The sequence below is a fragment of the Calcarisporiella thermophila genome (assembly GCF_041956535.1).
Source record: "Calcarisporiella thermophila strain CBS 279.70 unplaced genomic scaffold VTP21scaffold_19, whole genome shotgun sequence".
NCBI classification, from domain to species: Eukaryota; Fungi; Calcarisporiellomycota; class Calcarisporiellomycetes; order Calcarisporiellales; family Calcarisporiellaceae; genus Calcarisporiella; species Calcarisporiella thermophila.
This window is the reverse complement of record NW_027192209.1, coordinates 468,408-493,340: the sequence shown is the minus strand read 5'-3', so window position 1 is coordinate 493,340 and position 24,933 is coordinate 468,408. Positions and strand designations below refer to the sequence as shown.

At 40.3% G+C, this 24,933-nt stretch overlaps 9 protein-coding genes across 9 annotated transcripts; 6 read left to right on the top strand and 3 right to left on the bottom strand.

The window, feature by feature from the left end:
* Positions 1-447: 447 nt before the first annotated feature.
* Positions 448-1,210, bottom strand: VTP21DRAFT_4010 (uncharacterized protein; the record flags this gene model as incomplete). Its single annotated transcript, XM_069394375.1, has 2 exons — positions 448-1,009; positions 1,197-1,210. The coding sequence occupies 2 exons, from the start codon at positions 1,208-1,210 to the stop codon at positions 448-450; spliced, it is 576 nt and encodes a 191-aa protein (XP_069248889.1).
* A 215-nt stretch (positions 1,211-1,425) lies between these two features.
* VTP21DRAFT_4009 (uncharacterized protein) lies at positions 1,426-4,307 on the top strand (the record flags this gene model as incomplete). The annotated part of the gene is made up of 16 exons (XM_069394373.1): positions 1,426-1,518; positions 1,652-1,749; positions 1,813-1,960; positions 2,027-2,080; positions 2,152-2,215; positions 2,279-2,394; positions 2,462-2,605; positions 2,669-2,726; positions 2,790-2,925; positions 2,989-3,155; positions 3,220-3,240; positions 3,304-3,539; positions 3,611-3,674; positions 3,735-3,822; positions 3,881-4,088; positions 4,152-4,307. The coding sequence occupies 16 exons, from the start codon at positions 1,426-1,428 to the stop codon at positions 4,305-4,307; spliced, it is 1,851 nt and encodes a 616-aa protein (XP_069248888.1).
* Positions 4,308-4,789: 482 nt separating this feature from the next.
* On the top strand, positions 4,790-5,395 carry VTP21DRAFT_4008 (uncharacterized protein; the record flags this gene model as incomplete). The annotated part of the gene is made up of 1 exon (XM_069394372.1): positions 4,790-5,395. The coding sequence occupies one exon, from the start codon at positions 4,790-4,792 to the stop codon at positions 5,393-5,395; it is 606 nt and encodes a 201-aa protein (XP_069248887.1).
* A 471-nt stretch (positions 5,396-5,866) lies between these two features.
* On the bottom strand, positions 5,867-8,342 carry VTP21DRAFT_4007 (uncharacterized protein; the record flags this gene model as incomplete). Its single annotated transcript, XM_069394371.1, has 6 exons — positions 5,867-6,115; positions 6,175-6,601; positions 6,662-6,898; positions 6,967-7,238; positions 7,302-7,407; positions 7,462-8,342. 6 exons carry the CDS (start codon positions 8,340-8,342, stop codon positions 5,867-5,869), a joined length of 2,172 nt encoding a protein of 723 aa, XP_069248886.1.
* Positions 8,343-8,679: 337 nt separating this feature from the next.
* On the top strand, positions 8,680-10,370 carry VTP21DRAFT_4006 (mitochondrial 37S ribosomal protein mS47; the record flags this gene model as incomplete). The annotated part of the gene is made up of 6 exons (XM_069394370.1): positions 8,680-8,739; positions 8,802-8,997; positions 9,069-9,194; positions 9,262-9,454; positions 9,523-9,705; positions 9,776-10,370. 6 exons carry the CDS (start codon positions 8,680-8,682, stop codon positions 10,368-10,370), a joined length of 1,353 nt encoding a protein of 450 aa, XP_069248885.1.
* A 559-nt stretch (positions 10,371-10,929) lies between these two features.
* Positions 10,930-14,301, bottom strand: VTP21DRAFT_4005 (uncharacterized protein; the record flags this gene model as incomplete). Its single annotated transcript, XM_069394369.1, has 13 exons — positions 10,930-11,455; positions 11,514-11,927; positions 11,990-12,054; positions 12,125-12,241; positions 12,304-12,795; positions 12,857-12,992; positions 13,058-13,174; positions 13,239-13,348; positions 13,406-13,471; positions 13,539-13,673; positions 13,756-13,936; positions 14,019-14,096; positions 14,162-14,301. 13 exons carry the CDS (start codon positions 14,299-14,301, stop codon positions 10,930-10,932), a joined length of 2,577 nt encoding a protein of 858 aa, XP_069248884.1.
* Positions 14,302-15,058: 757 nt separating this feature from the next.
* Positions 15,059-15,829, top strand: VTP21DRAFT_4004 (uncharacterized protein; the record flags this gene model as incomplete). Its single annotated transcript, XM_069394368.1, has 1 exon — positions 15,059-15,829. The coding sequence occupies one exon, from the start codon at positions 15,059-15,061 to the stop codon at positions 15,827-15,829; it is 771 nt and encodes a 256-aa protein (XP_069248883.1).
* Positions 15,830-16,397: 568 nt separating this feature from the next.
* Positions 16,398-21,368, top strand: VTP21DRAFT_4003 (uncharacterized protein; the record flags this gene model as incomplete). Its single annotated transcript, XM_069394367.1, has 11 exons — positions 16,398-16,650; positions 16,734-16,940; positions 17,004-17,105; positions 17,167-17,329; positions 17,397-17,841; positions 17,910-18,079; positions 18,146-18,296; positions 18,364-18,576; positions 18,642-20,465; positions 20,539-21,050; positions 21,119-21,368. The coding sequence occupies 11 exons, from the start codon at positions 16,398-16,400 to the stop codon at positions 21,366-21,368; spliced, it is 4,290 nt and encodes a 1,429-aa protein (XP_069248882.1).
* A 1,253-nt stretch (positions 21,369-22,621) lies between these two features.
* VTP21DRAFT_4002 (uncharacterized protein) lies at positions 22,622-23,632 on the top strand (the record flags this gene model as incomplete). The annotated part of the gene is made up of 1 exon (XM_069394366.1): positions 22,622-23,632. One exon carries the CDS (start codon positions 22,622-22,624, stop codon positions 23,630-23,632), a length of 1,011 nt encoding a protein of 336 aa, XP_069248881.1.
* Between the last annotated feature and the right edge of the window lie 1,301 nt (positions 23,633-24,933).

The following is a 24,933-nucleotide window of genomic DNA, read 5'->3' as shown; positions in this document are numbered from 1 at the left end:
GGATGGCTAAATAGGGATGCACTAATGGGAAAAACGACTGTATCATCATTCTCAACCTCATTACTACGGTTGGAGTAAGAGGGGGATTTTTATCCCCCAAATTCTCAGCCATTTTCATCCCTCTACTAAATTCAACCTACTACAATAATTGGGCGGGAGTCTGAGGAGACAACAGTTCGATAAGAGCAGTGATTTATAGTCCAGGTTAAAGTTGGAGCACCACGTAGCTCGGCATGGCGATTAGACACGTCATATTCGCAAGGCAATTCTCGCATGCTTAAATGTCTTAATAAGAATAGATTCTACCTTCTGGATATAGGCATCAGAGAGAGGCAAAAGAAGAAGCAACTAAAATGGGGTATTTTCCCACCCTATCATGTTTCATTTTATTCGAATTTGAGTTTCACACTGTAAGAATGAAGGGAGCTAAAATGGAAAGACATCAACTCAAATGTATGGCGTGCCAATTGCACCAAACCCAGTGGTATATGGCAGTCCATACTGCAACCTAGAGGCAAGCGGGATTCCAGAGGCATATTGCAATCCAGAAGCATATGGCAAACCAGCGGTAAGTGGCGATACACCGGCAAGTGCCGATACACCAATGGCAGATGATAATCCACCGGCAATTCCGCCTAATCCCAGATATGACGCTACCTGCCGCTTGTGAACCACCGCATTGGTGTTTGCAATATTGTACACATTGGCGTGATTTGCAGCCTTGGTGGCCTCGTTGGCCTTAACATTGGCTGCAAGATTGGCATGGTGGTGGAAGCGGTCTTTTACATTGGCAGAGTTGGCATAGTAAGCACTATTCAAGACGGTGGGGAATCCCCATCCGATGAAGCGCTTGTCGATCTCCGCCGAGTTCTCAAGTTGCTCAGCAGGACCGGGGAGGCAGAAGAGACGTGGGCAAGTGCCAAGAAGAAGGCGACGCACAAAGTGGAGAGGATAACCTTGGTCATTTTTGCTGAGGAGTTGTTCTTGTAAGGGAGTCGAGAAGCGGCTGCTGGTTGAAAGACAAAAACAAATGGATATATTCTCTTTATTTATATCTATAAAACTGTATAAATTTGCCCGTTTTATCATTATTTCAAGATCAAAACACTTTGTTGCGATTAGTTAAGGTTTTATTTGCTCATTGATGGGTTCTTACTATGTATTATGATACCTGTAAAAAAGAAAGATCTGCTTACTGGCTATTGATCATGAATTGTTACATGATATCAATCATCCTAATATTCTCTAGCAAATGGTAATAATCATGTCAGATAATTAAATTAGTAAAGGATTGATTTCAATAGAGAGCTCAGTTCAATGTAACCGCCTAAGCAAAACTAACTACCAATTCTTGAAGCTAATTGAAGCTTTTTAAATTCCGCATATGTTGGATTCACGTTGAATGTGAGAAAAAGAATATCAGTAATGGCAATCTCGAATCGACGTCGCTCCCCAAAAAATGACTTCACGACAGCTTCTGAAGCTGTGAATGCGACTGAAAATGAACCCCTGATATCGGTAAAGTTCAGAGAATTAGGGCTTTGAGATCTTCCATTAGAATTTTTAAATTAGAGTATTCTCAGCCTTTTCTCGCTGACTCAATACCTTTACTCATGAATTAACGTTAATGTTGTTTATTATTTGAATTTAGTCGCATTCCAAGCTTTCAAATAATCTAAGATTACTAAACGTTATTGTCTTCGGAGTTCTCCTAGTATTCGCAGGGTATCTTTGGTTTTTAAGAACAGGGTAATTCCATGACGTTATAGAATTATTAAATATAGGATTGTCTCATCTATGATAAAAAATTAGAAACACCCTGTATATAGTACACAATGCCAACGTGATCACCATGGATAGTTCGCGCCCTCATGCCGAAGCATTTGTAGTACAAAACGGAAAGTTCATAGAAGTGGGGGAAAAGAAGAATATCTTAAAGAAATGGAAGAACAAGGGCACTGTACGAAGTTGGCCTGATTTGATTTCCTTCATTTTTATACTAACCTACTCGAAATCTATTTTTAAGGTATATGATCTCAACAATAAAACTATCGTCCCGGGAATAATTGATGCACATGGCGTAGGTATCCCACATACTTATATTATTTGGAGAGAGTTAAATGCCTAGACCTATTATGATTTACGTCTTAGCATTTGATGGAGCTGGGCCAATCCATATTGCAGCCAGACCTCACCGGAGCTAATTCCATAGAAGGTGGGCGTAAACTTAGTCAAGATTTTATTTGGTAGTTATCAAATGCATTTGAATTTCTTGTAGAGGTCAGAGAGCGCTTGCTTAAAAAGATTGCTAAGCTACGACCTGAAGCCGGACAGTGGATACGAGGGTTTGGCTGGGATCAAAACAGGTGGCCGGAAGGAAAATTCCCTACCGCGGTAGCTCTACCATTCGCTCTTTATATACTGTGCATTTTTTAATGTTTTTCTTAAACTCTTTTAATAGGAGGATCTTGACAAAGAACCTATTTTGGCTCAATACCCAATAGTATTATACCGCATAGATTATCATGCTTATTGGGTCAACGGAAAGGTTATATCCCTTCTCCAAGAACAGGGAATTGATTTAGAGCAGACACTGGATGGAGGGGTATTGTTGTTAATTTTTTGATCTATTGTTTTACAAAATGAATTCTAAAAATGTTTTGTTTAGGAAATTATTAAAGACCCAGGATACGGTGTATTTGTCGATAACGCAATGTTTCTTGTCGGTTTGTGTCCCTCTTGTCATACGATTTTACAGTATCTTGTTTTAACGTTTTGTCATTTGCCAGAGAAACTTGTACCGAAGTTCACCGAGGAAGAGAATTTGTCCGCATTAGACGCTGCAATAACCGAGCTCCACTCAGTTGGTATTACTGGCATGCATAATGCCTTTACTACTCCAAGTAGAATTGAGTTCTTCAAAAGGTATTGGATTCCAGACTCGTATCATTTCTCAGAGGACATATCTTAATTTCCTTTATTCACCAGAGCCATTCAGTACGACCGCTTCCCGCTCCGAGTTTATGCAATGCTTGCCTGTGAGGAAAAAAACACCTATTGTGGCCATTTAGTACCTCCTTTCGAGATTGCCGGAAAACTCTCCGTCAAAAGTGTTAAGCTTTTCATGGATGGGGCCATTGGCAGTTGGGGAGCAGGTAAATATGGATTTATAAGGATTTCGTTCTTTTCTAATGATTTGTTAATATTATATTAATACAGCAATGATGGAGCCTTATACAGGTAAGAAAATTTCTTTGAGATTGAAATTTCCATTGGTGTTGAGAAACTCGCCTATTTTAAAAGATGATCCTACAAAATCTGGCTTTCTGCTCATGAACTCCACTTATTTGGCGGAAGTTGCCCGTCAATGGGCCAACAACGGTTACCAAGTCAATGTCCATTGTATAGGCGACCTAGCCAATCATATCACCATTAACACATTCGAGGAAATATTGAAGAGCCACAGCAAGGAGGCGCCGAATAATGGCTTCAAGTTAAACCACTTCCATCGCTTTAGAATAGAGCATGCCCAAATTCTTGTACAATCTCATTGAAGGTTTTCCTGTTTGAATTGACTTTCTAACTATGTTTTATTATATATCAATCTAAGACACTGGATGATATTCGTCGTGTTAGCGAGCTTGGTATCATTCCATCTATGCAGCCGACCCATGGTAAACAAATAGATTGCGAATTTTTATACACCACATGCTTATAGTTGAGTTTTTTTTCAGCTACAAGTGATATGTCATATGCTGAAAAAAGATTGGGTCCGGAAAGAATTAAAGGTGCATATGCATGGAAATCCTTTTTGAATTCTGGGTAACTCCTTAGTGCTATTATTACACTTTTAGAATCGACGCTTATTAGTTTTTACCAGCTCTTCCTATATTGCGTTAGGATCCGACTTTCCGATCGAAAAATCTAATCCGTTGCTCGGTTTTTATGCGGCTATCACTCGAAAATACACGGATGGAACGTCGCCAAGTGGCGATGGAGGGTGGTATCCAGAACAAACTTTAACTAGAGAAGAGGCATTGCGTGGCTTCACTATTGATGCTGCATATGCTGCATTTCAAGAGAATGAGGTAAGATATTATTGACGCATAATATTTTTGCTCGACCGCAATAACCAGCATTTAATTTTATAGGTTGGCTCTATCTCGCCGGGGAAGTTTGCAGATTTTGTTGTGTTCTCAAAGGATATCATGACGATACCTGAAAAAGAGATATTAGAGAGTAAAGTGCTAGGTACCGTGTTGGACGGACAGATTGTTTTTGGGAAATTGGAAGGCTATAAAGAATGAAATGATCCTGTTTTATACCACTTTTTGTCCTATTCATTATCGAGATTTTTCATCGAGCAGGGCAGTATATACATATTTATGATTTTAAGCGATTCTTAAGACATGATTGCAAAAATGTGACTGCAAATTACCGATCTTTTTAGAATGATTGCGTATTATCTTTTGAATGTGAAATCTACAGATATATTACTTGGATGTCCTACAAATATGTAATTAGCTATCTATGTACAATCACTATTTTGGCTTGGATAAGATGACGAGCATTCTCGAACATGTGTTCAAGATTTCATCAATTATCAATCAAAGCTGTGCAATATTGTCGCTGTATCTGTGTTAGAGATGGCATCAGACACTGGAAAATTGATGTATCAGTATTCGATCTTATATGTTCATTTGGATATAAAAGTGTCGAGAAAAGTGCAGTTTCTTTTCAACTAACAGCCGCTTCTCGACTTCCTTACAAGAACAACTCCTCAGCAAAAATGACCAAGGTCATCCTCTCCACTTTGTGCGTCGCCTTCTTCTTGGCACTTGCCCACGTCTCTTCTGCCTCCCCGGTTCCTGCTGAGCAACTTGAGAACTCGGCGGAGATCGACAAGCGCTTCATCGGATGGGGATTCCCCACCGTCTTGAATAGTGCTTACTATGCCAACTCTGCCAATGTAAAAGACCGCTTCCACCACCATGCAAACCTTGCAGCCAATGTTAAGGCCAACGAGGCCACCAAGGCTGCAAATCACGCCGATGTGTACAATGTTGCGAACACCAATGCGGTGGTTCACAAGCGGCAGGTAGCGGGACTGGGAGCGTTACCTCTGGGATTAGGCGGAATTGCTGGTGGATTGCCACTTGCCGGAATATCACCACTTGCCGGTGTATCGCCACTTGCCGGAATATCACCACTTGCCGGTGTATCGCCACTTGCCGGAATATCGCCACTCGCCGGTGTATCGCCACTTGCCGGTATATCGCCACTTACCGCTGGTTTACCGTATGCTACTGGATTGCAATATGCCTCTGGAATCCCACTTGCCTCTAGTTTGCAGTATACCACTGGGCTTGGTGCAATTGGCACACCATACATTTGAACCAACCCTCCCACACATCACTCGTTTTACACAATATCAATTGAAAATGCCGTGATACAATTTTCCAAAACTTTCTTTTTTACTCCCTTTCATTCTTTTTTATAAAAGAATAAAAAATTTGGCCGAGCAATTTAAATTGCAGAATAATTTTTGAAGGCAGTTATAATATCCAATCTACTTGAATACACTTGTGAATTCTAGCTTCTATAATTAAACAATTCACCATTTACCGATAATGGAATCAAAAGACGAGATCCTCTACTCGATCCCAATTGGGAGATTACTGCATAATCAAAGATGGAAAGATTAATGGAGTCCTGAATGATATTTATTGTACATGAACAAAGGAAGAACAAGTAAAAGGGAATAAGTGATGTGAGAAGCAAATATATATAAAATATTAATCATATAACGATCGTGAACTTAGAAATAGGTACTATAAACAGATGTAAGAAGCATTAAGGATTCCAACTATCTTTTACCCCTTCTCTTACCCCGCGGCGAATTTGTGCCGGTCCCAGAGCTGGTTTCTGGGCTGGAAGGCACTACTACGGTGCCAGATTGTAATTCATCTCGCAGTTCCGATTTTGCAATTTTCTCCTGGGTACTCAAAAAGAACATTAAATCCCGAACTTGCTCCTGCAATTCTGCAGCTTCACGCTCCTTCGCGCTAAGGGATGCTTTATATTCTTCTTGATTGGCACGCAGAGAATTGCACATCTACAGATAAGCAATAGATTTATGAAGGGTTTTACTTAACTATATAGATAGTAATTTACCTCTTTCTCCTCTCTTAATTCTTTCTCTACTTTATTCAGGCGATCGTTCGCCTTTTCTAGTTTCTTTTCTGCCATTCGCTTCCCTTGTTCTAATTCCCTGACGGTCTTTCCATACTCCTCTAATTCTCGTTCCGCCTGCTCTTTTCCAGCACTCAGAGTAGTTACTTCCATGGTCAAGTTTTTGACTTGTGCAGTCAGCGCCGATACTTGCATCACTATCTTTTCAAGTTCTGCCTCATAGTACATGCGCTGCGAATCGAGCTGTGAAGTAAGAAGATAAGAGAATTCGAGCCCAATAGCATCAAGCTTTTCTTGAGAAACTTGTGCGTCATGGGGATTCTGGAATTCGGACTGAGCAGCAGGATTTGGAGAAGGTAATTCCACGAGCTTGCCATCTGTTTTGTTCTGAATCAAGCGATGCACGTACCTATAGAGATGCCCTAGGTCAATAAAAGACTATTTCGAAAACCCTAAATAATGAACCGACCCATCTCCAGCATAATCCCATACTCTCTGGGTCTCTAGCTCCAAAGAGTAAAGATGACCACTGGATTCATAATGAGCATACGCATGTGCATCTTGATATCTCCCACACCCAACGTGACCACATATTAAGCAGATCCATAGACTCTCACTAGCACCACACTCACCACATACACTCTGCTCTACGCCCTCTTCTTCATCAAGCATATCACGTGACTGGCTATACCTGCATACTGGACAACTATAAAACAAAGTGATCCGATGATTCACTCTGCTGGATGATGTGAATCAAAAAATTTTAATACATACCTGTTGTCACCCCATTTGCTTAAGCAATGGCAATGGAAAGTGTGTTGACATGAAATAGTAAGGAGGCCAGTGACTGATGAGTCCATTCGTTCCAGACAGACTGGGCAGGTTGGGATTTCATAAATAGGGGCTGCTGAGCCAACAGGAGATAAGTCAGAAGAAGTCGCGGATGAATCAAACTCAACGCCATGGAAGAAAGGGAAAGCAAATTGAGGGATAGCTGTGGACTTGAATTCCACAGATTTTATGTAGACAATGTGACAAATTTCCGGCTAGATATAGTAGCAAACAGTTATCATTTAAACTTTGAACAATAAAAATAAAATTAAACTTACATCGAGAGAACTAAAAGGGCGTCCGTTGTATTGTTTGTAAAATTCAGCTGCATGCTCACTATCACGGAATTTCATGAGTACCAAAAACTTATTCGGTGAAGCGTCCCTATATAAAAATATTAATAATGGATCATGTTACAAATATAATCCACCAAAATACCTAATAATACGATAGTGGGAAACAGCATCTGCAACCGGAGCTGTAAATGCCACAAAGTCTGCAGGTGACATATAGGATGGTACTGCTAACACGCAAAGGACATTTTGCAGCCCCCCATTTGCACTATCATTCGATACTTTTGTATCCAATTTCAAATATGGCTCTTCTCCGTTGGGTATCTCCTGGGAATCTCTGTACAAGTGCACGATTCCATAGCTGAGTTCTGTATTGCCAGATGAGAACTCTGGAAGTGTTTGAACAGTGCCGACAGGTACAGTAAGCTTAGATTTAGTTGGTGTAGATCTGAGGGTCGGCGAAGCATTTCCACGTGAAACTGAGAGAGCAGAGGAAAAATTGTTAGATTCAGCCGAATTTATAGCTGTATTAACGGAGGAGCTCGATTCGGCACGTGTATGATCAACTGGTGCCTCAATAGAATCATTTCCTGCATTCGATTTAGTTGCTTCTTCTGTCTTTCTCGATCCGTCTTCACTCATCACAGAATCTATTTTCTCAAGCGCGTTGAACCACACAATATCAATTGGACCCACACGACGATCTAAACCAACTTTACGGTATGGCTGGGATTGACTCAATGTCGAAAAAACCGGTAATGAAATTTGGATTAAATTGCTGGGGGCAGCGCGATTAACAGACTTGTAATCCCAATGCTCTTCTCTACTTCTGGAGCTATTTTTATCTAGACCCTTAACAGTAGTATTTGTGTCTGCAGGCAAAGATTCAAATATGTCCTCAGGTACAAATGTAGATCTGTTGAGATCAAGATAAGCGGAATGATCTTTTGAAGAAGTCGCTCCCTCCTCCTCTGAATAACTATGTGCAATTGTGTATATTTCAAATCGAAGGTGATAGAAATACATGGCCAAGCGCTACCTCAAGCGCTCACAACCTTCAAGTTTTAATTATTAACATACTAATTCTAATCCATTTAAATTACTGTTGTGACTACGAAATATTTAAAATTTCGACGTCACATCAATATTTTATTCCCACAATATTTTCGATAAACTTTGGTTCTCGGTTAGAGAGATTAGTTGAAAAATGTATAATCTCGTATCGTCATCCTTGAGGCATGTGCCCAAAAGATTAACCAAGTTTAACCAAACTTCCCCTTATTTCCTCCCGAATATTGTGAACGTAAGCTATCCATAATTACCAGAATTTGCTGTCTATACTAGAGTTTATTCCAAATTATAGATGACTACCGTTACCAGCATAAAACATGGCACAGCGGCTTCAACAGCAGAGGAACAGAAGGTAATTTGCCATGGAATATTATTGCAGAGGAAGTAATCTGATTTATTTTTGACAAAAAATAGATGGAGGTGATACCTAATAAGGTGTTTGGTAGCCGTGTCCTTACGCTAAATAGACCCAAGGCTCTGAATGCACTAAACCTTAATATGGTCAGAGTTATGACTTCACACTTGCGCACTTGGGAAAATTCAGAGCTATGCAAGCTTGTTCTTCTCAAGGGTGCTGGAAAAGGATTTTGCGCAGGGGGAGATGTGAAATGTGAGTTCTCCCTAATATATTAATTTTTCATAAGGATAATATTCTAATTTTAACTATCTTCATAATCATAGCTGTAATTGAACTAGCACAAAAAAATGATCCAAACTCTGTTAAATTTTTTGAAGAAGAATACCAGCTAAACCATTTAATTTCCACTTTTAAAATACCATTTGTCGCCATTTTGGATGGCGTAACAAGTAAGTAGCTTGCATCCTTTGGGTATTGATTTCGCAGTTTTTTTACATATTCTGAATATACGATTAGTGGGTGGAGGTGTTGGTTTGTCGGTCCACGCTCCTTTTCGCATTGCTACTGAAAATACTGTGTTCGCTATGCCTGAGACCAAGATCGGTTTCTTCCCAGATGTCGGCGGCTCTTTCTTCCTGCCTCGGCTAGATGGAGAATTGGGAACTTATCTTGCACTAAGCGGAGCGCGACTTAAGGGAGAAGATGTTTTGTATGCAAATCAGTTATCATAGCTATGCTCCATGATTACATTAGCTAACCACTTTTCTTTTTTCGTAGTCATGCCGGAATCGCAACCCACTATGTTCCATCCTCTCGTCTCGCCAGTTTAGAGGAGCGCCTTAGCCAACTGGACTCGTCTAGCTATGATGTTGTCAATGCGGCTATAGAAGATTTTACAGCCAGTGTTGATCCTCAGCACTCTTTTTCACTTGGGGGAGATTCTCGTCGGGTCATTGATAGGTATTAATGCTTTGTTTCCAACGCCCAATTCTTATCAGACTGACTATAAACACTGAATCTCTCTTCATAGATGCTTCAAATTTAACGATGTTGAAAAAATTGTGGATGCCCTCAAGAATGATCCTACTGACTTTGCCAAAAAAGCTCACGATACGATTATGCAGATGTCCCCTACCAGCCTCAAAGTCACGCTTGCCCAAATTCGTAAAGGATCTCAACTGGGAGTAGCCGATTGCTTTAAGATGGAATACCGACTTGCGCAGCAATTCCTTAAAACACCAGATTTCCACGAAGGTGTGACCGCGTTGCTAATTACGAAAACCAACAGCCCTAAGTGGAATCCTGCCCAACTAGAAGAGGTAAAGACGACAGAGGTGAAACGAAAATTCTTTGATGAAAAGAAACCAAAGGAATTAGAACTGCTGCATGAGGAAAATTTCAAAGCATACCCCCATGCACGCTATGGATTGCCGAAGGAAGAGGAGGTGAAGCGAGTGGTCACTGGTGAGCACCCTGATACTGGCCCAGTACAATTGACTCGTACAGAGGTTGTAGATTTCTTCCTGCGGGAGCGAAAAGGAAAGAGAGGGGTCAAAGAAAGAGTAGAGGAAATCTTAGAGCGTAAGACGGTTGTGGATAAGTCGGCTGGATGTCGCTGGGTGTGATCATACCGTAATTTAATCCTATTACATTTTGAGTAATAGATATATATTTTGACAAGATACAACGGAATTGGAATTAATGAGGCTTCGAAATTCATTTCATATTTGGGAATTTAACTGAGTGATGTTTTAAGCTGCATAAGTTTCGAATGCATAAATAGATAAGACGACGCAGTCTTAATGTAAAGTTTCAAGAAAACTTCTGCATAGGAGCACCATTTACAAGGTTAGTTGATGATTGCCTGAAAGGCACAAGCTCGGAGTTGCCTACAGTAATTATTTCCAAAGAGAAAAGTGTAAAAACAACAAACTAAAAAGAAAAATAACACAAACTAGGAGAGAAAAAAAAAAGGAGTTTAATTTTACAATTAAACAAATGTAGTTTTACCCATCTACACTTAATCCAAATAAAGATCAGTCTAAATATCCCCCATTAATACAAAAGAAAAGTAAAAATTGTTCCAGATTGAAATAGTGAACTACCATTTTGCGATAGCTTGAAAAAAGATAAAGTCCAATCCACTTAAAGACCTGAAAAGTGCGAAGAGAATATAAGAGTACCCTATTGTTTATCCTTTTCTTCACTCTCGACTGTTATTTCCTTCTTTTGTTCATCATTTACAATATTTTCGCTATGCCCTTTTGCAATAGTTGACGCTGGAGCATTCAAATCTTCGAATCCATTGTAGCCCTCTCTATCCCCCTCCTCCTCTACATTCTCCTCCGGGTTGCTTCCCCAAATCTCATCCAAATCTACCCTGTCTGCTACCCGTACTGTTGCAAAATCCTCGAGCCGAGGAGAAAATTCTTCGCCACCAGAACCAGCCTCATCTTCGTTTTCTTCGTCATTGTCGCCATCGCCATCCTCTAAATCACTCGATGACGATGAAGATGAAGAATGCGCTCGGTAGAATTGTTCGTTCCAGTCAGCGACGGTGAGTGGCGGACCAGCTAGAGTTGCTGTGTAACGCATGGCTCCACTACTCTCTTCGTCGCTGCTTGAATCATCATCCTGTACCATCTTAGATCTGCCTTCCATTAATCCTCCTATTCCGCTTCGCATTTTTTCTGCATCCCAACAAAAATCCCTGGAAAAGCGAAAAATTCAATTTTTTAGTTCATCTATATATTTATAAAATCACTCACCCCATCCACTCGATTTCCTCTTCGTCATCCTCCTCATCATCATCATCTTCCTCACCATGCATCCAGAATTTTTCATCAAAATTGTTTGTCATCTCCCTTGTCATATATTGTCCAAACTGGTCACCCAACAACCTCTGCGAAGTCGATCCCTCTTCAGCCACAAAATCTTCGTTCTCACCGGTACCCAAATTTATACTACCATTAAGAGCGGGACGTGCTCCTCCTAGAGGAAGGAGATCTCGCTCCTTCGTCTCACGAAGAGCGTGAGAAAGGTAATCCACCCATTCAGGTGACTCAAGATAAGGCTGCAATTCAGGGAGCGAACTCAAGTGTTCTTCCGAAAGTCGAAGAATTTCGTCGGATATACCAGTAAGATGACCCATATAACCAAACCGTGTTCCCCGAGGACGAGCACTGAAAAAATTGAACACAGTCGAAAAATGCCATTTCAAAAATTATCCTAAAAGATTTCTTACGCTTCAATATCGTTACGACGTTGAGCTTCGACAATTCGTTTAGTCAATTGGCCATCTGTGAACAACTAATTCAAGAAAACAAATCATGTATCATCAATACAGAATTCAGCCGAACATTGAATAATTATAACCTACAGATAATAAAAGTGACCGATTGTGCTCTTGGTCCATTCTTCCGTTGATGACTTGATGAATAATATCAAAGACGACATAATGCAAAAAATTATTCCAGGGAAACTCGAAAAACAAATCCTATAAAAAATTCATTTAATTTTTATTGATCTTTTAAAGGAAATATCTGATTAAATACTTACCAAGCATGTAGGAACGATCCGGTGTTCAATGAATTTTTGCTTAAGCAGATCACCAACTACTAACTTATCTCTCTCCATTGCTTCTGTAGCATCGTCGCACAACGGGACAACTTCAGATTTCTCCGAGAACCTGACCTGTTTATCTTCCAATTCGAGTGTATTTTGCGCTTCCTCCGTCTCTTTACCCCGCTCACGTTGAGCAGAACTTGACTCATTCGTCTCTCCGTTAATTTTCACGGCGTTTTGATCAGGATTTTGATCAATTGATTTTGCCTCGAGTAAAACTTGAGCATCTTCGGTTGGTTGCATAGGATTTTCACTGCCTTCAGCGACTGGGCTTGAGTTGGTATTGGAATGAGTATTTAATGGACCTTTGATATTCATTGCCGTCATGTTGGAGCAGTGAAGAAGCTCTGCAAGTAATTCACAAATTTTGAGACGCTCAAATCCGAGAGGAGTAATTTTTCCAACAGTTAGCGGAATTGAATCGTTCTAAACAAAATGAAACGTCAATGACGCCTTTAATGACTATTACGATATAGAAAATATTTACCCATGAATTTGGCTTGACCAACAATCGCTGGAAATCACCAAGTCGTCCGGTAAGGACGCGCAATATAGGACTTAAATCTACAATATTTGCTGACTTTTGAAATTGCGGATTTGCATTCGGGTCTAAAATATAGTCACTAAAATAAATAAATGCGAATTAGAAAATGCAATAAGAGCACAGGATGATATATCTGCTAATTACGCATTATTGTGACGAATTAAGTCAATCAAGATTGGAACAGTGTTTATCAAAGTTGAAGTTGAGTGCGGAGCTTCAGCATTTAACATGTAATCCACTAATCTTGAGATAGAGTTCTCGCTAAAAAAGGTGGGAAAAGCACTCAATACATTTTAGAAGACACGATGGGAATTCTAATGTTTACCTGACAAAATTCGAAATTAACACGTTAGGACCAATAGAAGGAGCTTCGGGGTTGCTTGTTTGAGAAATCTTAATGATTTCTAAAAGCACTTGTTGTGCAGTTGAATGAACCTGGGAATTCGAACGTTAGCCAGAAAAAAAAGGGTACTACAGTATATATTTGCTCACTTCAGGGTCAAGATTTGGGTCCAATTTTTCTATGAGCTTCGAAATAATACCCTGAGAATCCAGCCACTAGATACAATCTGAATTAGTAAATATTTTAAAGCTATTGGAATGATACTCTAGAATCGATACGTACATCTACTACTCCAGCTCCCTCTGGCAACTCCTCCAATCTAATAATATTTACTAATAGATCCACTATTGCCGAAGTCTCTATGTGGAATAAAAACTTATTCACAACATCGCCTTGAGATTTGATGAATTCCAGCATCTATTATGTACAGGATTTTAAAGAGTGTAGCTACACTTAGATGCCAAAGACAATAGCGTGATATATTAATAAAAGAATATACCTCAGCAGTCTTTTTGGATAACAGCGCACATATAACGCGATTGAAGTATGAACTTTGGAGAGAGTTGAGAGGCGAAGGACGGTCAAGAAATTTCCAAAATCTAGCCAGCAGATCCCAGTTCTCAGTGACTGCGTCAATATTCAGTCCACTCGAGAAAATTTCGCATGCTAAGTAAGGGTATCTATTAATGCGTACGTTAATTTTTACTCGTGACTTGTATCAATGAGGAGTTTAGAAGTTTGCTTTATATATACTCAACCTACTTGAATCTTTGCCGCTCTTCGAGCTCATCACTTATAATATAATCAAACAGTTGCCCCAAAATGGCTGGATCGCGGAGACTTGCGTCAATAAAAAAATGTCAGCGAAATTCCTCATATATGAAATTCGGAAGTCGAATACAAACTATTCAAGGAGCTTCGCGTTATGAGATTTACACTCTTGAAGTAAATCGTCCTCATCCAACAGATCTTCAAGTGTTACATCCTCTTTTTCAAGTAACCCATCAATGGCTGATGGGTTATGAAATCCAAACCGCCAGTACATTGTATCTTATATAATCCTTGAGCAAATTTATATATACACCATATCTTATTTTGCAGCTACAATGTCAAACGATCAAGTTTTTAGTACTTGATTATTTGAGGTATTTTGCGGCTTGGTTACACGTCATTATGTTACGTTATAGAGAAAATACATCGATGTATTTAATTTATGAAATAATTTGCAATAAGCAATACATCCCTTGAAAATATGCGAAATAGCGATAAGAATGACATGGATATTGAATACCGTGTAATATAGGCATTTTTTCCTTAAGGGAAACGCTTTGTGAGGATCACCCCTAACTAACCATTACATAACCGGTATCAACCGCAAGTAGATCGTCAAGATTACAATCCTTTAGTCCCTTAAAATCTGTTTAGGGGTTTATAGATTGGTTTAGTCAAAAAATAAATGGGCGGGTTTGCGTTTTGACCTCACCTAATTACCGTATGTAGCCTCTGGCATACAACCACCCCCTTCATTTTCTCCATATACCAGATAAATGTGAGAAAGGGTATTATAACTGCCCCAAATTTTAATGGTCCACCTTCCTACCCCCCGGATTGCACATTAACTTTAACTGTCCTTTAGTTGACATTATAAAACGAACTGTTTTTGCGCTCAAAACGAAATTGTTTTTCTTTCCGTATTTTAACGGCCAAACCTTTTCTCCTGTATCTCTCTATATTTTATTGGGAATCATTCTACTTAAATCTTTAAAATCAACAACAGAAATACATCTTAAATAAGAGAAAACATGAAATCCGCTTTCTTTATCGCTCTCTGTGCTGCTGCCTCTACACTCTCCTCCGCGTCTCCTCTGTTGATGCGTAGAGATGTTGCACCACAGGTTTCGCAAGTCGCCTCTGCCAGTCCTTCTCAGCCTGCTGTCGAACAACCGGCACAAGCTGCATCCCCCGTAGCTGCAGTGGGCCAGGATCAAAACCTTGTTGCCCAAGATACTAGCAACAGTGTGGGAAACGGATTGCAAGACTCTCTAAATACGTTCTTGAGAGCATACGATCAACAGATCAAGAACATTAAAGCTGCGTACTCTGATGGTTCCGCAAATGACATCATTCTCGCCATCGAAAAACAGCGTGATGCTGTCAAAAAAAATATCGATGAGCAGATAAAGATGGCTTCTCTAAATGCAGCTGGGACATCTTCTGCAGGGACTGACGTGAATAAGCAGGCAGAAGAGCCGAATGCGAGCCAAGCTTCCGAGCCAAAGAGCATAAATGCTGAGGGAAGTGGATCTGATGGAGCAGATGATGACGAGGAGGATGTAATGGAAAGCGAGGAGGCCGACGATAACGACGGTGATGATGGTGACGATGATGACGACGAGGGCGAAGCCAACGAAGAAGGTGGGGCAGAATCAGAAAACGATGAGGCCCAAAAACAAGCGCCTAGCTCTGCCCCCAATGTCAGCATTAAGGGCGATAACCAAGCAGGACCAACTGTCAACATGCCACATGAAGGCGAAGATGATGAAGAACCCCAGCAGGACGATGGAGCTAATTAAGTAGCTAATATTAATGCAATATATATATAGAATTTTTATGCGAGAATTGATATTATAGTATTTTTTTTCCCATATAAAATGGGATACTGCCATTTCTATTTACATTCATCATTTAATGAACTACTATGATATATAAAAATAATAAAGTAATCAATACTATGGAAACGAGTGTGTACAGGCCAAATACACCATTTATTTATGATCAAGAGAATCTGACGCATTTTTTTTTTTGTGAATACATCAAGGCTTGCTACCAACTATGTACATTGGAATGATTATAGTTACTTCATAACAAAAGAATTCTAGGTCAACTAAAAAGTCGAGCTCTAGAGCTTATTAGCCAGAGATGAGATATACGTGTTTTTTCCTAATTACGAACAATACATCGCGGATTGAAATTTGACGGTCTTCTAATGATTTAGGATTAAGTTCTAATATCTGGCATTTGATGACGTTTTATCTCTGTTATAACCGGGACGCGCTGCCCTTTTCTCATGTGCCGCTAAGATCGTGTACTTGAAGGGAGAATAGAGATCGGAGTGGTAATAATTAGTTCACATTCGCCAGAATGAACATCTCCAGAACTTCATCCCCAAGCCTTTCTCTCTCGGGGAGTAAGCCACCAACCCCATCCTCTTCTCCACTTCCTCCACTTCCTTCTTCGGCACAGACCACACTTTCACGCGACTATGTAACCCGTTTGTTGAGTCCTCGAGTAGCGGTTGTATCATCTCCAGATGCGGACGCAATATGTCAAGCGAATAATTTGGCTAATGTTGTAGATCTACTCACCCCCTTTGGATCTATGATCGAGGGACGTGGTAAGCTTCTTGCTCTGGATATTTCTTCAATTCATACATAAATTTTTATTCTTAAATTTTGTATCGATATTAACCTTACCTAGTAACTGCGCGTGATTCCCAGGGGCTACCCAATCCCATTGAAAATTTTACAATTAGATTTGCTCATCTCTCACGGTTAGAGCAACCAGAATTGCATGCTGCACACAAAGTACTTGCAGAGGGAGTGCGAGTACCACTCAATCCTGAGGTTGCAAACAAATTTAGAGCAATTAAAACGAAAGAAGATGTGACACCAGAATATTTAGAGAGTAAGTGCTATGGATCCATTTGCTACTAATATTGAAATTCCAAACCCACTACCTCTCTTATAGCGGATGTCGACGAGCTCACCCCTTGGTACAAAGAATATAAACGACTATTTGCAAATTTTGGGGGCATCTCAGAACACGAAACTTTTGACCATCCTGTAGCATGTATGCACATTTTTTATTAATATTTTTTAGCATTATCATCAATTCTCATATTTATTAACAGGCATTATTGCCATATCATCCAACAATCCCGAGCCGATGGAAACCTTACTTCAGCTCTACAATATTACCACTCCTGCGCCAATTTTCGAAAAAGGCTTTATAGACCCGAATTTATTAAAATACTATGTATTAATCCATGATGGTCACTCGACAAGTTTAGATGAGTGAGTTTCCCGAAATTTTCTTTCTTTTTCTAATACTTATTGAAACAACCACTCTATTTTTGTTTAGCTCACAAGCTCTTTTTGAAAAAATGAAAAGAACGTTTGGTTTACACTGCCATCTTCTCAAACTCAATTCAGTTCCCGTTGATCAATCGAGCAATGACTTTCACTCTGGTTCCCGTGGACCAGATGTATGGGATAAATATATGTCTGAGCGTGAAACGCTAGACATGCATCTCGCACAATACGCGTCCATTTCCGATTCCCGTCCTAATTCAATAAGCTCACCTCGCGCAAGTATCTCGACTCTAAACCTGACAAATGTGCTTGACGAAATTGATGAAACCAGCCAAGCTTTACCCGAGGAGAAGCAAGCAGAGCGAGAATTTCGTGAGCACGGCCAGTATATATCACAGGAGGATTTTGAGGGTGTAAAGGCCATGATTAGGGAAATGGTTGTGCAGAGCATCATCCCGTTCATGGAACGAAATATTCAGCATTGGAATGATCAAGTATACTTCAAATTTTCTATCGGTATATTTGGACACGATTGTCTGATCTCTATTAAATATTCATTAAGATTGCCTCAAGTCGCCGAGGATTTACAGGACGATTATTTGGTGCAAGCAGACGGCTTTTTGGTAGTGGAAGCAAATCTCCTGTTCCCTTTCAGCAATCCTTTCAGTCGAGTTTCGGATCCACTCCAAGTAGCCCTTCATTATCAGCTCAAGATAGCAACAATAACCAAATGTAAAAGCTTTATATCACTGCTTTCTTTATTTAATTTTTTATTTCTCATAAAATATGTTATATTAGATACCCTCACTCAAGCCCTGAGGCTCAACTACGTAAACTAGCTGATTTTGCATTTATGCTTCGTGATTATCGACTAGCACATTCAGTATATGAAGCAGTTAAGCGTGATTTTCAAGCAGATAAGGCCTGGAAATACCATGCTGGAACTCAGGTTAGCACGAGTATTCATCTAAGAATAATAGCATATATATGATATACATTATCTTGATCGTTAACAGGAAATGATGGGAATTTGCCTACTCTTGATGCCTAATTTGGTTGGCAGCAAGACAGATGTTGATCACTATTTCTCTCAGGCAGTGTCCACCTATAGCACTCGGTGTCGTGCACCGTATTTTGCAACCCGTGCCACTTTATTCTACTACGAGTTATTAAAGTTTCGCAAGATGTATCGCGAGGCTCCTTCGGCTTTAGTTCGTATGACTGGCGAGGTATACATATTGGTCATCCTTCTTGAAAATTTAGGGATTTTTAATTTTTTTTCCTTGGATAAAAGGATTCCGATCTAAGAAGCGGACTTTTACTTGAACAAGCTGCACATTGCTTTCTACGTACGCAGCGACCAATGGTTCGGAAGTATGCATTCCACCTTATCCTAGCAGGTCACCGCTACGGCAAGTGCAATCAACGTGAGCATGCTTACCGATGTTATCTTGCTGCCTCATATGTATACGACGCCCACCAATGGTCTTTAATCGAGGATCATGTGCATGCTACCTTAGGCCGGCAAGCTTTCCATCTTAAAGATTTGGATGGGGCTATCGGATTCTTTTTGAAACTGTTGCGAGAGAGTCGGCAGCCGGCCCATAACCAAGCCGCATATTTAAAGGAATTCCTATTCATATATAAGCATTGGTTGGCAAGTTTCAACGGTAAAGCAGCTGTTTCGAAATTGCCAGATATCCCTATTCCTGTTGTGAATCGTGGTTCAGTCAAGGTTACATTGTCCAATACAAGCACCACAAAAGACGACGAGGATGAAGAGACATGGGCAAAATTGGAAAAAGACCTGGCTGACATTTCTGAACAAAATCGGAACAAAGATGTGGATCAAGCACACAATCGAACCATATGCGCCGTGGGAGAGCCCGTCTTAATCCATATTGAACTCTATAACCCAATGCAAGTGCAGCTGACGTTAAGCGATATTATCTTAGGGTGCACACATCAGGCCACACCTAGAGTCCCGGACACAGAGGCGCTGGAGGTTGTTCCAGACTACCCTGAGGGCCAGGTCACTGAAAACGATGGAGAATGGACCATGGCATGTGAGGACTATTTATTGGAACAAATCAAAGAGCTCATACTAGAGCCGCTTGAACACAGAGTGATAAAGTTAAAAGTCACTCCGAGGAAAGAAGGTTCGGTGCACATTTTAGGAATGCACTTCTTACTCCAAGGGGCTATCCCAGGGTTTAGACATTTTTACAAGCGCGGAAAACGCCTCAATGATACGAAACAACAACGTATGGGTGTAGTTTATATGCCCGATCACTCGCTCAACCTTCTCGTGACCAGCCCGATGCCTTTGCTGAACGTGACATTGCACTCTTTTCCAGACGTATTACTTTCAGGAGAGGTGACCCAGGCTATCCTCGAAATCAACAATCGAGGTGAGCGAGGACTGACCTGCTTGCGTCTAGGGTTGAGCCACCCGGGCTTTCTATGTGTCGAAGAGGCTGGTCTACTGGATCAGACGATCTATGAAGACAGCCTAGAAAAGAAGGAAGAGTCGATGAATTTGGAGAACCAGCTATTCAACCCTAGAGTAATAGATATCTTCCTTCCCCAGGATGAAACGGGGCGAAAAACGCTCGCGCCAGGCGCTACTACTCTAGTTCCCATGTGGGTGCGGGGAGACCGAATCGGGAAATATGTGTTCCGCTTCTTGTTTTCTTACCAGTCTGAAGAAAAGTCTGCGATACGATATCGAACGGTGCGACTTTCCGCTACGCTACAAGTATTACCTTCGCTTCGCATCAATGCATTCACTCGACCCAGCACACGTGGGCATAATGAATTTGTCCTGGGAATCGAAATGGAGAATCTGCAAACCATGGCAGAGTTCCAATTCATGCAACTCTCTCTATCGAGCCCAACATGGCGCGTAGCTCCTTTGACTCAACCAACTGATGAAACAGTATTGATTGGTCCTCGTCAAACACACTACAGCTACTACAGCATTCAGCGGGAAAAAGTCGACGTAGACCACTCGCCAGAACGATTTACCTCTGATGCGCTGGAGAAATTTTTATTGAACGACCGGCGGAATCTGTCGAAACCTCCACCTATCCAGATCAATACTTCTCATGTTACCTTTGTAATATTTTGTCCATATTTTGAGCGTTTTTTTCACCCCATTGACCCATCTCTCCACAATATCTTTAAAATAGTCTAGCAATGCCCTCACCAATACCGCCTCTCCTCTTCGTAATTTCCTCATCAACTCTCGTGTGCACTGGCGAAATTCCACTCTTTCATCACAGTATGCCCTCATACCTGAACGCGCACTTCCCTCACTTTTCACACTTTACACCACCCACGACGTTGACTTGACGCTCTACTGGCAGATCCCAAGCATGAAGCGGCGAGGCCATCACCATATCATTGGGATCAACCTTGGCGCGCAACAGAACCCGTTTCAGGGCAAAATAAATGCACGTCGCGCACTCTATGAACAAGCAGCACGTGAACAAGCAGCGCTTGTGCAGAGCATTGTACAACATCGTGCTGGGCGGGAGGAAAGTCCACTGCGAGTGCACATCCGCTGTCCCAATGAATGTCGTCACAACTTCGATAGTGGGAAGCCATGCATCATGCCTGTGGAGGTAAAGATTGTCAATTTCTCATGGAACAGATCGGTCCAATTCACCATACAGATGGAATCAGACGACGGGAGAGCAAGGTGAGCAATTCCTGCAATGCTTAGCGTAAACCGCCTGCATTGCTAACAAGACTCTTACGTGCATTTAGGAATAGTGGCAATCCTGCATCGAGACCCTCTATTAATATTCTCCCGTTCAGCTGGGTGGGAATGTTGCGCGAGCAAGGTCAACTTACCCCTGGACAGACTTGTACTCTGATGGCCCATGCTTGTTTCCTGCAAGCCGGAGTGTATGATGTGAATCAGTGGAGGTTGGGAGTACTGTTGATGGATGGCGAGGAGGAAAAAACGGAATTCTTCCAGTCACCGACTTTACCACATATTGTTACTGTATCCTAAGATATGCGCATGTATTCTTCTTTTATCTAAACTTATTCTAATTTGGACATTGGTCAATAAAACTATGTAACTGTGACAATCGATAAATCGGATGATATTGGGCCTTGCCGTCAGAAATACAACTATGTCGACAAAAAATAGGTCGTAGGACACGAACATGGTATTACAACACACATATAATCATTCGAGATGATATACTTGTGAGTCGAGAAAGGTCTCGCTGGTGGATAACTAATCTTCCTTCATATAGGCAAACCTTCAGTTAGCTGTGACTGTTTTCATTGAATACATTATAATATAGTGATTATAATATAATCACTATATTATAATGTATTCAATAGTTTATATATTATATAAACTAATTTGTTAATGAGGGGTACTATTTTGATGTATTTGACGAAAAAGTAGCGGGACTTACAGGTCATTGGTGTCCCTCACGAGTTAGCTTTCTAACCAGAAATCTCCACCTTATAAAATGAAATACACAAACATGATAACTATCTCTTATCTCTTTAAAGCACAGAATTTTTACGCAACCCAATTATACCATTTAGGGTAATTTCGTTTTCCTATTTCTATTATACCTTTGATGCGAGTGAATGTTTGGTTCTATTCAACTCTTTTCGGGAACTTTATTTTTTTTATCAGTATTATGCGGATTCTTCATCTGATAATACAAAATATAGATATGTTTTATGATTTCTATTATATACATAAAGTATACATAAATTATTTTATGTATATATGTTTACCATTATGCTCTGAGATTATCTTATTCCAATGTTTAAATGACCTTAATTATGAATTTATTTCTAACCGTTTATTTTTTTTTATAAAAACAAAATTAATACAACTAGAATTTGCCCAGGTCATTGTAACTACTCTACCTATTCCCTCAAAAGCTCTATGGGAAATTTCTGTACCAGAAACGTACAGGCAATGAATTCAAGAAAACTCAAAAAAAAAAATTGCAGCCGAAAGCTAAGAGAGAAATAGGATATTGAAGTACAATTATACATATGCGTTTAACTAGAACTTCCTAGTAGAACACTCGTGGGATTAAATAGAGAGTTAAGAGGTTAATAAAGACATGTGGTCTTGATGGTTGGTGAAATGAAATATCACAAACACACGGAGATATTAAAACTGAGATTGACTATTTGAGCCCTAGCTAATATATAAGAGCAGCTTTTCAAGAGATAAAATCCGAGTAATCACCTCATATACTCATATTACCCTTTTGAAGATCGAATATGATTCCCAAAACGATAGTCGCTCTATGTATGCTGTGTCTATGTCTAGTTGAAGCAGCCCCAACTGGAACAAATTCTACGGCGGAACCTCGGGAGCTTCCCTCTCCGGACAATAGAGGGATTGGTGCGGGTATAGTTGATATAGCGTTAGGCAAAATCGATAAAAGAGTTAATGAGATCGACTGTTTTGGGAATGATATGAAGATTGAGGGAAAGAAAGAGATGTGCTATTCTGCCTTTGCGTATTGTTCGACGGCTATGAAAAAAGGAACAAAATACCAGAAAATAGAGAATCTATTTAGTGGCGGTCGCTTTGTCCCTATTGTGGAGGGAGATGCCGAAGGATATGTTGGGAAATCCGGTAATACTGTAGTAGTTTCATTTGCCGGCACTAATACCTACAATCCTTTCTATGGAGATGCATGGGCCGATTTGAAAAGCACTAGTAAAACAGACTATATCAACTCTGCAGTAGATATTAATATAATTGTAGGCGAAGGCTTCCACGACCATGTTAATGCTATATATAAACCAACGTTAGATGCGATTAAAAAATATTTCAGACCGGGGGACGAATTAGTCATTACGGGGCATAGTTTAGGAGGGGCGATGGCTCAAATTATGGCCGCGAAGATGAAGCTAGATGGGGATATGAAGCTGAACAGGGGTTCCACCCTCCCGAGTCCCAAAGTAGTAACCTTCGGACAGCCGGTAGCTGGAAACACTCAATTCGCTAATATGCTGGATAGAGACATGTCTCCGGATAGCATTAGATATTATAACGACAGGGACACGATAGTGGCGAAAGCAGAGCATCCGAATTTCGGAGATGGTAAACGTATGAACCATCTTACTTGCCTTAGTGAAGGAAATGCCCCTAGGCGTTGTTTCTGGAAGCATACAAAGGGAAAGGCTGTGAATGGTCCAGACGGAATCGATTACAATAAGAGAACTGCACACAGTACCTTCTTTGGAGTAAGATTCCCCAATAACTGTGATGGCTATAAATAATATATTGAAAGGGCCAATATCTCATTCGGTCTATGTGAAAGTAATGAATAGCATATGAACTATATATATCTTGTTTTTAGTCTGTGAATGGACAATCCCTAATTAACCAAAAGTAATAAAACAATGTTAGTAGATAGCTAATGGCGGTATGTGAATAGACGAGTAACGGGTCTGTTCTGTTAAGAGCAGTTTGGTCGATGGTGGAGGAAAACTATGGCATTAGAAGTAGTGATCATTTCGCAAACTTAGGCGGCAAAATAGTGAAAGTCAAATAATCTCATCACAGTATTATTTTATATGATCACCTGGGCTGTAGCTTGAATGAGTCAGCAAAAACAATATTTATTATATATATCGACAATTTAGTAAAAATGGCAATCATTAGTTAATAACGGGAGCTTTTACTTTTCAGATAAAAAGCGTATCATCCGAACTATATTGAGGAAATGGCTCCAGAATATGTTTATATCGATTTTAAAACGTCTTCTACGTTTCCTGCAGCCGCCATTTCACCAGTATTAAGGCCACTATCGTTTTTCTTCGCTCTACGCCATTGCCACAGTCGTCGTCATCATCTCCCCCCCCCTCTCCTCCGCCTCCTCCAAATTTATCCATAATTTCCGCTTCTTAACCGTAACGCTGGATATATCTGGTGTATTTAGATTTTTCTCATATCGTGTTAATAAACATCTCAATATTTTAAGGATCCCATAGAAGATTGAGAACTTCTTTATTAAGGCATAATTGGTGTCTGATAACATTGCCTTGACACACATACAGTATAGTGAAATGTCAGGGTATATGTGGGCATCAACAGTTTAATTTGTATCAGTTCTCAAGGACTCCTGAATAAAAAAGCCACCTTGAATAATGGGTACCGCTGCTGCATCCGATTACTTCCTCCTTTATTTGTCAATGACCATCCAAATAATTGAGATGAAAAGAGTTAAGATGTAAGAATACCTATTTTAGTGGCTCCTTTTTTGCTTCTCCTTTAAACCTATATCCAGAAGGTAGAGTCTATTCTTGTTAAGGCACCTAAATATGAGAGGATTGTCTTGTCAATAAGACGTGTTTAAGCGCCATTCCGAACCTCTCTGTGCTCCAAATATACTGCTCTTCTCGATCTGCTGACTCCTCAGACTCCCGCCCAATTATTGCAGTGGGCTGAATTTAGTAGAGGGTTTAAATGGCTGAGAATTTGGGGGATAAAGATCTCCTTCTTACTCCAACCGTAGTAATGAGGTTGAGAATGATGATACAATCGTTTTTCCCATTAGTGCATCCCTATTTAGCCATTC